Source organism: Bos mutus, chromosome 3, assembly GCF_027580195.1.
Source record: "Bos mutus isolate GX-2022 chromosome 3, NWIPB_WYAK_1.1, whole genome shotgun sequence".
Classification (NCBI taxonomy): Eukaryota; Metazoa; Chordata; class Mammalia; order Artiodactyla; family Bovidae; genus Bos; species Bos mutus.
This window is the reverse complement of record NC_091619.1, coordinates 110298450-110315952: the sequence shown is the minus strand read 5'-3', so window position 1 is coordinate 110315952 and position 17503 is coordinate 110298450. Positions and strand designations below refer to the sequence as shown.

Sequence of the window (17503 nt, the reverse complement as noted above, 5' to 3'; positions counted from 1 at the left end):
TTGATCAGTCATTCATGTGGCCCACTCCTAGCCTAGACTTAGGCACTGGCTATCCTTCCATCCTGAGTCCATGCTCTCCCTTTGGCAAGTCTTAAAGCATTTTCTTTCTTCTGATGAAACTATCATTCTTTATGGATAAGACCAGCCCCCTCGACAATATAACAATATCCACGACATGATGCTATTATGTCAATTCTTAATAGCAGGCTCATCATGTCCACCCACTAGTGTCAGGATCCCATTGGTAATTCTGATTCCTCCCCACTTCCCAAAACAGTCATGAAATTATAGCACTGACATGTCATATCTGGCCCACTATCCCAATTATATAGTTTATGAAACAAAACCTCTGACAGCAGAAGTAACCTGCATAACAAAGCAACTGGAATCCAATCCTGCATCCTCTACTGCTCTTTCCACAGTAACAGGCTTACTTTCCTTTCCCTTTTCTCTCATCTCTTAACTCTCTCTAGGGAGTTTGAATTTCCATGGAATACCCCCAGGGACATTCCTAAATCCACCCTTGCATATTACTTAGAACATCTACTTTCCAACAGAAAACAACTGCCCAAGAAGAAAAGATCTAAGTTAAAAAAAAAAAAAACAAACAAAAAACAGGTGGGGGGCAGTCCTCTTGTTAATACTGACAAACCTGAATCTAAGAGAGTCTTCAAAAGTGATGCAAGTTTTATCCTATTATGATTTTATATCCTTGACTGCTTTCTCCGAGGGAGATACACACACACACACACACACACACACAAAGGAGGTCAAAGTTAAATGTTACTGTACTCTTGAGACCCAATTTGCTAAAACCTGTGATCAGGGCAAAATGTTAAAATATCAAATACAGGTAGCATCTTATAAGCCTCTTAAAGTGAAAGTGTGAAAGTGTTACTCACTCAGGCATGTCTGACTCTTTGTGACCCCATGGACTGTAGCCCACCAGGTCCCTCTGTTCATGGACTTCTCCAGGCAAGGATACTGGAGTGGATTGCCATTTCCTTCTCCAGGGGATTTTCTGCACCCAGGGATTGAACCCAGGTCTTCTGGACTGCAGGCAGATTCTTTTTTTACTGTCTGAGCCACCAGGGAAGTCCCATAAGTCACTTACAAAAAGGAAAGAAAACTTTATTCTTCCACTTCCCACACTTTACTTACAACAACAAAACACAATTTACTGCCTCCTATGAAAATGAAGGAGTTTTATAACCAGATTGTCCAAATGTAAACCTAGAGCTATTATCCCAAAGAAGTATTCATGATCAAAAGCTGAATTCCAGAGTGCTCTGTCTGCTGCTCTTGTGTCTAAGTATGCACTGCGATAGGAATCTATCCTTCTAGGCATGTGGCTCATGTTTCCCTCTCAGTTTCCTGAGTTCACCTCCCAGAGCGGGTGCTCTGCTGTCCTTAATGCTCCCAACTCCATAACTACCCAGCTGTGAGATATACTTTAATAAAATTACACCCTATCATTGTTTTGTTATCTTAAATAGTTAATAAAATTTTATTCATGAAACTAAATGTAGCAGATAAGGCACATCTATAGCTTATTAAGACTGACCACTGCTTTATAGACCTTAAATCTGAACTAAATTATGATATTATTTTAAGTCAAAATCACTGTATTTAAAATTTTAATCAACTCTAATAAAACATTAATTAAAATGTTAAGATAGTAACTAATAACAACTGACATAATCAGACTTGCTTTTAATATGCTGGGTTAAAAAAGTAGATTTTTTAAATGCATATTTACACTATTCAGCCCCCATATATCTTTATGTCCCACAAACTGTCTTTTTAAAATAAATGGATTAAAAAAAACTTGAAAATCACCAAGCTGATGACAAAACTGACGTGAAAGTCAAATTTCACTGGAAAGAAATATTTACAAAAGATAGGTGGACAAAAATAGAGACAATATATATCCAAAATCTAAGCTCTTGGGTGAGGTGGTAAGTGGCAGAATATATTTACTTTTAACTCACTTTAATAGAATGAACATTAGACGTTCAGGCTCAGAAACACTGTTCATCTTCCAAAACATTCACCTTGTTTGTTTTTGATCAGCTGGAATTTTCTTCTCACTCAGCCCAGATCCCGACCATTCTTTCACTGAATGTTTGTTGGGAACAGTCTACAAGCCCCTCTGCTTACAGGCAAGCTCAGCACAAAATCCCATAATCCCCTGAAGAGAACTCTAAGATCTGGTTGCCCAGGACACAGACTGATAAGAAGTGCCCAGATAACTGTGATGCAAACAATGCCCACTAATGACAGAAATCTCTCCCAAGAGGCAGCCAGTGAGGAGTTGAGATAAAAGGATTATGACTCTATCCAATGATTAACTTCACTAAGTTTCCACCTATCCACAACTCCATAAAGGAACCTAAGGGCCAGTTATAATGTTTACTCAGGCCAATGATTTATTAATCAACTTCTTTTAAGTAAATGAAAACAGTTTACATTATTATCAGTTCAGTTCAGTCACTCAGGGTGCAACTTCTCTGCGACCCTATGGACTGCACCACGCCAGGCTTCCCTATCCATCACCAACTCCTGGAGCTTACTCAGACTCACGTCCATCGAGTCGGTGATGCCATCTAACCCATCTCATCCTCTGTCGTCCCCTTCTCCTCCTGCCTTCAATCTTTCCCAGCATTACATTATTATATCTCCCTCTATTAAGTACGCTTCCTTGGCATACAGTCAGTACATAAAATAATGTTATGCATGCGAAATTCAAAAGACATGTACACACTCTTTGTATGCTTCAGTTCTGCATGACCCAAGATTCAAACTGCAGGGGCATCTGATGATCATGAGGCATGGAATCAGCACTTGGGTAGGGAATGAACTTTGACACAAAGCACCAGTGTCTTCAATTACCAGCATATCTAATGTCAGGAAGAACAGTCTGAAGCCTTCTTAAGAGTCAAACAGAAGAACTTACAAAACCACTAATCATGACTATTCTCTCTCCTTTTTCTAAAGTTAGAGGGACAAAAGGATAAACTTATGATTATGCTTCTGACCTAGGATTAAAGTTTATTCTTCAAATAAGAAGAAATCACATTTTCAGAACAAAAAAAGAATAAATCCTTTCTTATGCAGGGAAAAAAAAACCTCACTTCAGGGAAAGCACATATTCCTAAGTAAGCATAAAATTACCACATTAAAAAGCATGTTGAAAAAAGATTCAGAGACTTAGAAAAACCAAATGAAATTCTCTCTCATTTTCACAGTTAAGGGCAGGTGCTTCCCATTAAACCATACTGCCCCAGAAAAAGAAAAGTGACTTTTTCTAATCAACTGAACAGGTGTGGGGAATTTTTATGTCAAATTTTTTTGTAGTAACAAGACTGAGTGTGACAACGTAAATATGACTCCTCTCTTTTTTATCGGTTTAGGTTTTCTTAAAAATTTCTGCAAAATCCTCACTTCCTTGGGTCCCTGCGTGCTTCTGCTCAACAGGGTTCTTACCAGGGCTGTGGGGCCGCCACCTTTCTCCATCCCTTCTCGATCCAGTTAGTCGCCAGCCTCCATCTTCATCTTCTCCATTCTGTTCCTCTCTGAAAATACGCCAATTTCCACTCTCTGATCGTATAAATTCATGCTTTCTTCCCACTGACACTGGTCCGCCTTCCTCAAAATTTGGTCTCCCTGCAAAGAAATTGAGTAACCGTAAGCCTCAGCCAGCGAGGATTTTGAAAACAGACTTAATTGCTCAAATCAAGCTTTTCTGCAAATACGTCCCTCTCAATGTTCAGGCAGTAGATATAAAATATCTGTGGATATATGAGTATATTATTAGACACATTTCTTAAAGCTGAATGTTCAAAGACTGAGCAATTATTTTTTCAAACAGAAATAATATGTGCTTTTTTTTAAGTCATGCAATGAAAAGTAAATCAACCATCCACTATACAAGATTCCCCAGAGTAAAACTACCATCAACAGTTTCTTATAAAGCCTTTCAAAAATTGACCATGGCTATACTTACGCATAGCCTACCCTGGTGGCTCAGAGGTTAAAGCGTCTGCCTGCAATGCGGGAGACCCAGGTTCGATCCCTGGGTCGGGAAGATCCCCTGGAGAAGGAAATGGCAACCCACTCCAGTATTCTTGCCTGGAGAATCCCATGGAGGGAAGAGCCTGGTAGGCTACAGTCTACAGGGTTGCAAAGAGTCGGACAGGATTGAGCTACTTCACTTCACCTTCATACTTACACACGTATACACAGATTCTTCATTCACATTCCCACGCTACCCTCAGACTGTTACATGGACTGCTTTGTACCCTTCCTATTTTCACCTGGCAATCCTCCCTTACCAGTATATCCTTTTTTTCCCCTAAGTCGTACAATACTTTTAACTATCTGATTTAGTAAATCAACGTATTTAATATCAACTTCTACCAGTGATTCTGTCCAAAGTATCGGTAAACTTCAACCTCTCTTTTATTCCAAACAGACTGTAAACTCAGAAATAGGAAGTATAAGCTACAACTCGTCATTTACTCTGGCACCCAGGACATTATAGGCATACAACAAATTGCTTTTGAACAAAATTCAAAGCTAAGTTATGTCTAACCGGATACAACTCAAGAGTTACATTAACAGTAAAAGAGAGACTGTTATACCTAGAAAACTAAATTGGTACTTTCAAAAGACAAGAGAAACTTAAACCATACAAATTTGTTAGTCACTGTAACTATACCACATGTGCTAACATATGTAATTCATAATGAACTATAGAAAATTTCACATTAAAGTATGTGGTTGACAATCTAAAACATACACTGGAATCCTCACTTTATAAAAGTTACATGTTCTTTCAGTTATAATCTCAATTCTTTCCAATAAACTGTATTAAAGTGAAAAAAATTGTATATTTGAAAATGAGGGAATTCTGCTCATCCTCTTATATTCCATTTCACATGTATTAAAGAGTCCCTATCCTGTTTACCCAAATAGTTATTAGGTTGTTATCAAGTACTGGGTTGGCCAAAAAGTTCGTTTGGGTTGTTCTATTACACGATAAAATATCTTGGAATGGGAGGCAGATACAATTATTTGCTGGGCAAAATCTTATTACTATAGGCAGCCTCCAAGACAACTCTCAACAATCCCTGTCTTCTGATCTTTGTGTAATTACCTCACCTTAAGTGTGGGCTGGACTTACTGACTTGCTCCTAACAAACAGAATCCAGTAGACCTGATTGAGATGTCACTTCTGATACTGAGTTAAAAACTTCCATCTTGGATGCTCTCTCTGAGGGAATCCAGCAGCCCTGTTGTGAGGCAGCCACGTGAGAAGCCCACATCGCAGAGAACTAAGGCTTGCCAACAGCCTTGTGAGTGGGCGTGGAAGTGGATCTGAGCCTTGAAATGACTGAAACCACACAGAAGACCCAGGCCAGACCTAAGCTAAGAGATGGAGCTAAGCTGCTTCTTCCTGGCCCACAGAAACTGAGGGAATAAATGCTTGCTGTTTTCAGCCACTAAGTTTTGGAGTAACTTGTTACACGGCCGTAGTTAACAAAAACACTCATTTAACCGATTTAATCGTTGTAACAATCCTCAGTATTAGAAATTATTTTTCCAATTTTACAGCTGAGAATACTGAGGATCAAAAAGATAACCCATGGGAACTGTCCAAAATCACATACCACTGTTTAAATGAAGTAACTACAATTCTCATGTTAATCTTCTGACTCATTTAACAAATATTTATTGCACAGCAAGTACCAAGTTTTATGAGTTCAACTATAGGTGCATTCCACATCTTCCCTTGGGTTAGAAAGGTCAGATGTTCCAAGCTATCCTGCTAAGAATAAGAAGGAACAAGACATTTTACAAAGCCCACATCTATTATATGACTTGATGAAAAATACAGCTATACATACAGAAGAAAAATTTAAAACAAAGAAATCCCTAATGTGTATAAACTGGTAAGCAATAGTAAATAACTTTTAACCCATGTAATCTTTCAGTCACAAGTAATACGTGCCGGGCACACTGGGAATACAAATACCTGATGGACAAGCTGATCAAAACACTCATTTCCATCTACTTTTACACTAAGGCTCTGAGAACCAATGGAGGCACCAAAATAAGAGCCACACCCTCCGCCCCCCAAAACACCCACTAATGACTATGCCAAACTCTTTGATTGTGTGGATTACAATAAACTGGAAAATTCTGAAAGAGATGGAATACCAGACCACCTGACCTGCCTCTTGAGAAACCTGTATGCAGGTCAGGAAGCAACAGTTAGAACTGGACATGGAACAACAGACTGGTTCCAAATAGGAAAAGAAGGACGTCAAGGCTGTATATTGTCACCCTGTTTATTTAGCTTATATGCAGAGTACATCATGAGAAACGCTGGACTGGAAGAAACACAAGCTGGAATCAAGATTGCCTGGAGAATTATCAATAACCTAAAATATGCAGATGACACCACCCTTATGGCAGAAAGTGAAGAAGAACTAAAGAGCCTCTTGATGAAAGTGAAAGAGGAGAGTGAAAAAGTTGGCTTAAAGCTCAACATTCAGAAAATGAGGATCATGGCATCCAGTCCCATCACTTCATGGCAAATAGATGGGGAAACAGTGGAAACAGTGGCTGACTTTATTTTTCTGGGCTCCAAGATCACTGCAGATGGTGAATGCAGCCATGAAACTAAAAGATGCTTACTCCTTGGAAGGAAAGTTATGACCAACCTAGATGGCATATTAAAAAGCAGAGACATTACTTTGGCAACAAAGGTGCGTCTAATCAAGGTTATGGTTTTTCCAGTGGTCATGTATGCATGTGAGAGTTGGACTGTGAAGAAGGCTGAGCACCGAAGAATTGATGCTTTTGAACTGTGGTGTTGGTGAAGACTCTTGAGAGTCCCTTGGACTGTAAGGAGATCCAACCAGTCCATCCTAAAGGAGATCAGTCCTGGGCGTTCATTGGAAGGGCTGATGTTGAAGCTCAAACTCCAATACTTTGGCCACCTGATGTGAAGAGCTGACTCATTTGAAAAGACCCTGATGCTGGGAAAGATTGAGGGCAGGAGGAGAAGGGGACGATGGAGGATGAGATGGTTGGATGGCATCACCGACACAATGGACATGGGTTTGGGTGGACTTCAGGAGTTGGTGATGGACAGGGAGGCCTGGCATGCTGCGGTTCATGGGGTCGCAAAGAGTCATACACAACTGAGCGACTGAACTTAACTGAAAGGCAAAATGCTTAACTGATCAAAAACTGGTCATTATAATTTTTTCTAACAGATGGTAAGTTGCAAAAAAAATATTAAAGATACTAAAAATAAAAATACCAATTCCTCAATCTTAGAAATAAAACTGTACGCACTTATGGCTAGCTTTTACATAACATTTTTAAAACGTAGTTTCAATCAGTATACCCACTATTTCAAAACCTACTTTTCATTTAAACAGCAACTATTTCTCTGTGATTATGTATCTTTGTTGTTGCTCAGTTGCTAGGTCATGCCCAACTTAATAATAATATGAATGGATATATACCAGGTTTATCCTGCTGCTGTTGCAAAACTGCTAGGTAATTCCCCACTGGACACTGACTTCATAACTAATTTATTGAGAACTAGATAACCTAGGAAGAGATATCTGTGTGATACGTGTTTTGCTTTTCTGAACCACGTCTTCTGAAAAAAACCTCGAAGAGTAAAATTACTAGGTCAAATGACAGACTTCATACAGTGACATACCTTTTTCTCCTCCTCAAAAAAAGGTGTAGGTTAAACCACCAGATCACTTAAGATGATCAAAGCTAAGCGCTGCTACCTCTTTGAAGCTTTTCTACATTAATGGTTGTAACACAGTATACTATGCGGCTTAAATATGAATTTCCAAATCAAAGATTTTTCTTATTATTTGCTGTTTTCAGCTGCCTGAATTTACATACACACTAGAGCATTACAGTGAGGGGGTACCTCGTTGTGGTTTTGATTTGAATTTCTCTAATAATTAGAGCCATTTAGCATGCTTCCATGTCCTACTGGACATTTCTATTTCTTCTTTGGAGAAATGTCTACTTAGATCTTCTGCCCATTTTTCTCTTAGGTTGTCTAGTTTTTGTTGCTAATTGTGTGAGCTGTTTGTATATTCTGGAAATTAAGTCCTTGTCACACTATTTGCAAATATTTTCTCATTCTGTAGTGCGCCTGGCTTCCTTCACTGAACATTTCAGGAAATTCACCCACATCGTTAAAAAGAACAGAAGCTTGTTCTTTTGCACTGTGATACGGGATCTCATTGTATTACTCTACTACTGATTTTGGTTGTTTCTTTTTTTTTTTGCTATTATAAACTGTGCTGCGACAAACATTCTTGAATATGAAGTTTGGTAAGCATATGTTTGCATTTCTGTTGGTCTTCACCTAGGAGTGAAACTGCTGGCCATAAGGTATATTCAACTTAGTGCTAAGTACTACTGAGTATTTCCCCAAAGAAATAGTACTACTTTATCATTTTTTGTTTGTTTGTTTACTCAAACCTCTAGCACATTAAGATGAGGGCTTTCTCCAGGGACAAATACTGATATTAAAAACACAGGATTAAAACTAAAGAAGAGACTTAAGACACAACACTTACCCTCCTGGCCCACTGCCCAGGGTTACATACACAAAACAATGAGTTGACAGCTTGCACACTGACAAAATGTACTGAAATATCTCATACGACCCTCTTAGTTACCACAAGGGCTGAATCAAACTTTACCACCTCCATTATTCCTGTGAGGAAAGGGATACCCCTAGGGGGATCTCTCACAATCACACAGCTGTGCTATGTTGTACTTACTCACTCAGTCGTGTCTGACCCTTTGAGACTCCATGGACTGTAGCCCACCAGGCTCCTATGTCCATGGGATTCTTCCGGACAGAATACTAGAGTGGGCTGCCTTGACCTCCTCCAGGGGAATCTTCCCAACCCAGGGATGGAACCCAGGTCTCCCGAATTGCAGGTGGATTCGTTATCATCTGAGCTACCAGAGAAGCCCATCACCCAGCTGAGTAGTGACTAAAGCAGAAAGAGAACATAGATGTTCAAACTCCTAATCGAGGGTTTACTCACAAATTAAACCCATCAGAAGCAGCCAGAAATGCTGCAAAAACTAAAGCAGAAAGAGGAAGTTCTAGGATCTAAGTCTAAAGTACTCTTAAAAAAAAAAATAGACATGCACAGAAAAGCTTGGGGCTAGAGACTGCCAAGATTCCTAAAGGGAACTAAATTTGTTAATCTTCCAGCAGACAAACGACGTCAAATGTGTACCCCTAAAACAATGTTAAGATCAACTTATATATTAACAATATAACAATTTTACTTGAAATAATTATCTTGAGGGGGAAAAAAAACTAAGTACCATCTAATAAAATACACATTTCCAAAGCTACCCCATATGCAAAGAATTGCTCTAAAACATGAAAATAAATCCTTTACAACCTAAATGATTATACCAGATTTATATTTGTGTAAATCTGGGTGGGAAGTGGGGGGGGAGGTTTCCAAAGAGAACGTCAACTCTATAATGAGCTAAATAAATACATTTGTGTATTACCGATACAATTAAATGATAATGTTGTTCACGGGCAACTCAAAAGACAGTATCTACCAAAGTTCCTTTAAGGTCTAAAAATTATAGGGCTCCACAGTGACCAGGGCTAAAATGAATGAGGGACACCCACATGGCCTTTCTCAGCACTTAAGTCTTTCTCCTTCTGTAACATCTGTAATATGACAAAGCTGAGTAACCAAATGTTTCAGCTGACTTTTAAAAAAATGTTAACAGATTAACTTGTAAACAAGATGATTAAAAGTAAACATAATTAAATAACTTAAAAATTGATGCCTGAACCAAATATTCCTAACCACAGCCAATAAGAGAGATTGGGGGTAGTGAATCCTTAAACTGGAAGTACACAGCATGCGGGCATGCCTTTGTCTTTTTTCAGGGAAAAGGGTCTAGTGTTTCTGCCAGAGTCTCAAAGGTATCTATGACCCCTAAAAGGTAAAGAAATACAAGTGGCATTCAATATGGCAAACATAACAGTTTTATGAGCAAACTGTACTACCTGTAAAAACTGTATATTTTATATTCATACATCTTCAAGATATACAGAAAGTGCTAAAATACAATGTACTACGTATATAAATACTTTCCCCGTTGGCAGTAGACAGTTGGTTGTTTCTGCCTTAATGTATTAAGTCTAAACAGGACTCTTCTAAAAATAATATAAAATTAAAATGCAATATTGGTTTTAGTCTGGTCTAATTGAGTAGACTTCCTAAGGAGAAAGAGCAGTAAAAGGGCACCTGTGTGCATGTTTGACTTGCAGCCAGAAATGGTGTTTATGGAAAACTTCAGATGGAGCAAAAGGGCACTCAGCCAACAAAATCTACAGCTGTGAGACTTGGAACTTACAAGTGCCCAAACTCCAAAAGCAAAAGTGGAATTATGGGACAGACTTTGAAGATTGTTTATGTGCAAATTTTTCTAACAAGTAACTTTGTATTCCTCTATTCAGATACAGATTCTTTGATTAACACTAAAAATATTTCCTAATACCGAAAAAACAGTGAAAGGGAATCCCATCCAGGTACTGATATTTTCTTTTCCCCCTCAATTGTAAACAAAACTCAGGGTAACTAGGATGGAGTAGTTTTAAGTCTATATCCAGAGATTTGCAATTTTTCTCCCATCCTAACCCGAGGAGGATCATAATCTGCTCCAGTGGTAACACGGTCCTGCAAACACTGCAGTTCCCAGTTGGAAGAGAGATGGAGGGGCTGCAGTATATGAGACTCCGAAAAAGACCTCATGTGGTCTGAATACACCCCACAGTCCTATAACCCTTGAGCTCAGTCATCTGCTAGTATATACCCAGACGCTGCCTGAAATCTCTGGGGAAGATGATCAGCAGTGGGCTTCAATGCAGAACTGGAAAGAGACCAGGCCTCTTCTAAAGAAAGCGAAGTACACTATGGAAGAAAGAGCACTGGGGACCATGGCTAAAGTTTAAAACTTGTGAAATGACATATGTACACAGGCAAGACATTGCACTACAACTAAAGATTTTGTTGCTTGCAGGTTCAATGTGGTACAAATATGGGTTATATACTGGAATGGTTTAGCCAGAAAGCAAAGCAAACATTTTCGGGATACAGAATTGAATTTATTTAATAAAGAATAATGTACCTGATCTTGGGATCTTTCTTAATCATTATAATTTGCAGGGAAAAAAATTCAATGTTCCTTTATAGAATGTTTTAGCGCCATCTCCAATTTAAATCACTAGTTCTGTTTCAACAGGAGGGCCCACTTACTTTTGGGTGAAGTTGGTCTAATATCAGTATCAGTATCAGTTTCAACTCAGCTAACCTCATTTCAGTGCTATTAAATTCAAACACCAATGAATTTAACTGCTCAGGCTATTATAAGGGGAGTGCTAAGCCCCTGAGGAAGCACTCCTGAACAGGTCTACGACTTCCATTCAGTTAGCAATTAAGAATCACTGTTTACAGACCACAGCCAACTTTCAAAGTGCAAAATGCAGAAACCAGAACACTTATTTGAGATGTTTCTTTCTTGACAATCATCTTGTAAATCATTTGTCTCAATATATTACAGAAAGAGGCTTCTAATTTTGGTAAAATCTTTATTATTTTGCTTATTATACCATCTGTTCAAGACACATGGCAGATGCACTTTCAATACCTCTTTATGAAAGGCAGAATCGCACTGTATTAGCTCTGGTTTCCCTCTGCAACCACAAGCCATTACCTGGCAATCGATACGAAGCGTAATTCCTACCAGAACATACAGAGAAGGCGCATCACATCACAAGTCTCTGCTTGATGCTTTTACCTTCTCTAGTTCTGAAGGTCAAAGTTTCCAGTGCTGTGTCTGAACTTGTGCTGAAATGCTTGGCATTAATAAAACAAAGACGGAATTAATATATTTTTTTAATTGTGGTGGGGAAAGGAGGAGGAATCTACAAAGGCGGATTTCACCTTCTAAGTAGCATTATATTGGTCTACATTAATAATTTCCCCAGCAGGCTATCCATGACTTCACTTTGAACAATTGCAGCCTTTGTACCTCAGATCCCCTTACACGTGACATTCAATCAAAGTTTTAAAATGAGCAGCTAATGGAGGTGGAGAAAAGTGTTGCTCAGTAAGGCATTATACAAAGCCATCCCACAGCTCATTTGGAGGTTGCTGAATGCTGGATCATAGACATTTCCCAGCTAAAATTATATTTAGACATTAAGTTTAATTTTCTGTACAGTGAACGCTGTATTTATTGCATGTCATCATACTTTCTCTTAAGTCATGCTTCAATGATCACTGAAGCATGACTTAAGAAACTTTTTCAGTTCTTTTACACCAGTGTGTTTTTAAAGATAAATGCAAGGAACCAACAATTAAATGTATTCTTATTCAAGCTCTCTGTACACAGCCATAAAAAAATAAAAAAGTCTGCCTCCTTACCACCCCCCACAAAAGATTTCAGGTAACGGAATTAACCTATTACTAGTTCCAGAATTAACGTTAGTCATTCTGATGAGATGGGATATGAAAAGAATACTAATAAAATCAATTCGTTAACTTATACCTTAAAGTCCTTATCCAAGGAAATGTTCCCCAAAGAAACGGAGGAAAAAAAGATTAGTAAAGGAAACATCTCACACTTCAACATGCTATATAAGGAAAGACGGCTGAAAGGAAATCTTGCAGGGAATTTTATCCCTTTGAACTTTTAAATAAACTCTTAAGTAAGATTATGCAAACTTACTAAAGACCGGTCCTGATTAGAGGGAAAAAATGCACCCCTTCTCCAAGTCAGTTCTGGAGGCTTTCTCCAGAGTTGTGTTGAGTAAAGAAAGACCTCCTAACAAACCAGCATTCTTTTCCACATGATCAGAGCTAATTGGCCCCCCTGCAGACCAAGTGACCAATCACATCAGCTTCAGCTTGAAACCAGCCCCCACGACACTATAAACAGAGGAATGTGAACTGTAAACCCAGTCCAAGAAGAGAACCTACAAACTGGACTTGTAGATTAAAATTACCTTATCAAAAAGACAGACTGAAAGTTTCCTCAAGATCTGCCTCTGTACATAGGCTGACCCAGCAAAAGAACTGGTGAGTACCTGCGATAATACTCAATCCTATTTCTTTCCTTAAGGGAAACAAGAGGAAAAAACTGACTGACAAATAGGGGCAGAACTAGATATTGCCAATAGTTTAAAACAAAGACATTACCTATAGGGTTATACATTCCTTATTCTTTTTCCTTAATTTTAGAAACAGAGTAACAGTCTTATTGAAAGCATTATTGAAAATTTTCTTCTTTTACTAAATGTGTACTAATTCTGCATTATAATACAGAAATGAGAAAAGAGAAATCCTAGAAAAAATTCAGTGGCTTTCAAAAAAAACAAACATATCTTTTTCTTCTGGACAGGATTAAAGAAACCAAAAATGAGCATTAAAAAAAAAAAAAAAAAGGCAAAAAAAAAAATTTGTTTTTATCTTTTTAACCCATAGGAAAAATAATGAGTATCCTAATTTCTTTTTAAGCATGAAATTACTGCTGAAATTATGTACTTTTACAAATAAGAAATTAAAATATAAAAGAACCTCTGAGCTTATATAACAGAATTAGAACTCACACTGTTTGTCCCAATTATGGGAGGGCAGGAGAGATGATTAGGACTCTCTCTACAGTCTTGAAAGTGTTTCCACCAGAAGTGAGCAAATATATGGTAATACTTTAATCACGTAACAACTGTAGTTACTTATAACTAACTGTTTAATATGAGCTGCACTACTGCATTACAACACGACAATAAAAGACATAATTTTGAGTGCTACAACCTAATGAGTAGAATGAGTTCATTATTTTGATGACCAATGAAGCAGCCAAAATATCATTTTTATAAAGTACAATTTTTTTCCATCAAATGATTTATATGTGGGCAAATATTTTTTGGCCCACACAGAGAAATACAAGGAAACCATACTGAGCTTCTATTCTATGTTCTACTGGGACCAATTTACAAGAATCACATAAATACAGACTAAGACGAAAACATTCAAAAAGCACTTGTGTGCCTGTAGGGATATAAAAATTACCTTGAAATACAATAGCATAATGTCTGTCCATCAAACACTTTTAAATTTGATGGAAAGAAAATCTACATGTATTAGGCAACAATAATTTAATGCTTTAAATGTCATATGAGTAGATGTAAAATCATATAGAAAACAATCATACAAGTAACCTGTAAGAGTTGAGGGAAATGGTAGTAAGTTTATAAACATGTAGGACTTTAAAGGGGCATGTTATTTAATTCCCTCTTTTCTTTCTCTCTTTAACGTAAGGAAACCTGGCCAAGGGGATTGGCTGGCTTGCCCAAACTGACACAGCTATGTAACTAACAGAGCCAGAACCCTGTCAGCTACATTTCCCACTCTGTCTTCGTTATGCTAAACCACACTGACTACACAAGTCCAAAGAACGGAATTATTCAGGGTAATCTGTTAAGTGGGGATCAAAATCTTACTTCTCTCAACTACTCTACTTTCCAACACCATCTGAACAAGATCTAGGATGGTTTTATATATAAAAAGGATAATGAGCCACTGTTTTGATATTAGCCTTCTGTTCACAGGCTTTTCCTTGTATTTATTCAGTTGCAAGAGGAAAAAAAAATTGAAAAAACCTAGAACAAGAGTGCTACAAAATTTGTAAGGAAGAAGTTACAATCCTGAAAAAAGGCCCAAATTAGAACAATTAATTTTATTAGCTATAGTGTGTATACAAAGGCTATCTCTTCAGGTAATGAATTTTATAACTTAATGAAGCAGGCTGAAATCAAGAAGAATCATGGACCTTTCCCCTCACAAATTACTGTGACACAATAAACAATCAGTGATTCCGTAAGTGGAACACCACTAGTGTACAGGTCGACAATGGGCATCTGCCAAAATAGGCAGAAAGCAAGAAACAATAAAGGTCAAAGACACGGACAATGCAAAACCACATAGCGGTTCATCAGCTTGGTGCAGGCAGCCAATTACCCTTTATTGCTATATCCTTCAAGTGTCAGAATGTCTTTTCTTTCATAAAATTACGATGAAAGTAGTAATTTTTAAAATTATTTTCTTATCTGGTAAATTACAAATTTGGCAATGTTTTATAACAACTGTCTTCTGAACATTTTAACTCTACTGTTCTGCAGAACCCAAGACTAGACTGTAATAATTCTGATTTTACTAATCTTCAAACTATGCAAGATGTCTTTCTTAATTGAAAATATATTTCTTGTCTATAAATCACAGGTCTTAGCCTAAGCATTTCTGAAGAATACTCAGTAGGGTTCTTGGACAAACTAGTCAAATGAACACTGTGTTATTCACAAAGGCTAATAACTAGGTCAAAATGTCTATTTTTGAGGCAATATAGCACTGACTCTGGTCTGGTCTACGGACTGAGCAGAAATTCACTACCACTTACTGCTTTTATGATCTTAGGAAACGTATTGTGCCTCAGCTTCATTACCTATAAAATGTCATTAATAATGGTACTTATTGGTATGAAAGTTAAGAAACATTGGGCTTCCCAGGTGACTCAGTACTAAAGAACCTGCCTGCCAATGCAGGAGATGTAAGAGACACTGGTTCGATCCCTGGGTCAGGAAGATCCCCTGGAGGAGGAAATGGTAACCCATTCCAGTATTTTTGCCTAAAGAATCCCATTGACAGAGGAGCCTGGCGGGCAACAGTCCATGAGATCACCAAGTGTCAGATATGACCAAGCACGCAGGCATGCATAAGAAACAATATTAATACCAATAAAGTGACAAATAGCCCAAGAAGTTACTCTGTTATTCTGTGAAGCTATTGGCTTCACATGAGTCAATATATGTGAAGTGTCTGGTATGATTCCTGGCACATAATCAACAATGTGTATTAGCTAGCCCAATTAATCATTATTGACGTAAAAATCATGCATAAAGCTAACAATGATTTAAAATGGATACTTGAGACATTTATGGGGACAGGAAGAACATCTACTAAAGGTGCTAAAAATTAGGCTGTCAAAGACTATCTTGTGAATGCAGTATCAATTATCTTGAGAAGACTTTTATCTCGCCAAACTCTCTAAATTAGGCAGCTTCTTGGAGTTTAAAAAAAAAAAAAAAACAACTGTAAAGTTAGCCAAACTTGGAAAATAATCCATACGCCCTGTGAAAATTTTGACCCTCAGTGATCTCACCTGAAAAATGGGATATGGATGTCTATCTTGCTGAGATTCCAAAGAATTAGAGACAATGCAATATGAAATATTTATATTTTGTTATTATTATAATTTACAAAAGAGAGGAGATCAGGTCTTCTAAAACATCAAAAAAAATCTAATAAAATGAGTCATTAAATAGTGTGCCAAGAAAAAAAATAAACACTAAATAAAACGATAATGACAACTTGTTAGGATAATAAATTACAAGACATTAAGGCCCTAAGATTTTTTAAATTTATAATATGAAACTGAAATGACCATCTAATCTAAATAAATTTAACAGTCAACCCAGTGTTCCATCAGCAACTCAAATCTAAAGAAAATATAAGAGAATGTCTCTAATATCAGCAATAAATATTAAATCAGCCTTGCCTAGCTCCACACGCCTCCAGTTACCTTCTTAAACATTGCTGTTATTCAAAAGGGAGGAAGGTGATACACAACACTTCCAAGGGTATCTACTTCTGAAGGAAGAAGCCTCAAAAAAGAGAGTCACATACAAACCCCAAGTACTGGACTGAGGCAGAGAAGAAAGGAGCACCCAAGGGAAGCTAAGTCGCATCTCCCGTTCTGTTCCTGGCTGCCTCTGCCTAAGTCCTCTGCACCTCTGTGGTATGCAAGGATGGTCACATGGAAAGCACATGTTAGATTTCTATGCACCACAAACAGAGAAAACAAAAACACAGCTGAAAACTGACTACAGCTAAAAGCTAGTTTTACTAATATGTTTTAAAAACTGTCATTTGATGCCTTAATGATTATTTTAGTTCATTGAACTTGAAGCTTTTTCTACGGGTTCATTTATTTCCAAAATTAATATTACCTTGGAATCTCTACCTGGAGTTTCTTATTTTGGGTAGAGAGAAAATTATTTACTATCTAGTCAGAATCTAGAATATTCATAAGGGTGGCAATCCACCAGCCACAGAAGGAAAGCCTCCATGAAAATGGCCACAAAGTAACAAAAACAAATAAAATCTAATTACAAAACTTTAAATAGGCTAATTATAAAGCATACAGTAGAACTACAGATCTCTAAAAGCTTAATTTTACCCTAGCACTAAGTTTGGCTTCAAAACATTTTCAGTCAGCTAAACACTACACTTCTAAATGATTTCTATTTTAAAAAGGAACAGATACTTAACATTCCTTTTCA

At 37.6% G+C, this 17503-nt stretch overlaps 1 protein-coding gene across 9 annotated transcripts in view; it reads right to left on the bottom strand.

Moving 5' to 3' along the window:
* Positions 1–17503, bottom strand: part of GIGYF2 (GRB10 interacting GYF protein 2) — a 127491-nt gene that overhangs the window by 48426 nt on the left and 61562 nt on the right. For all 9 annotated transcript variants that reach the window (XM_070368487.1, XM_070368490.1, XM_070368492.1 and 6 more), the window contains one exon: positions 3487–3666. In XM_070368487.1, the coding sequence (XP_070224588.1) occupies positions 3487–3666 (180 nt within the window). The remainder of the gene's footprint in view (positions 1–3486; positions 3667–17503) is intronic.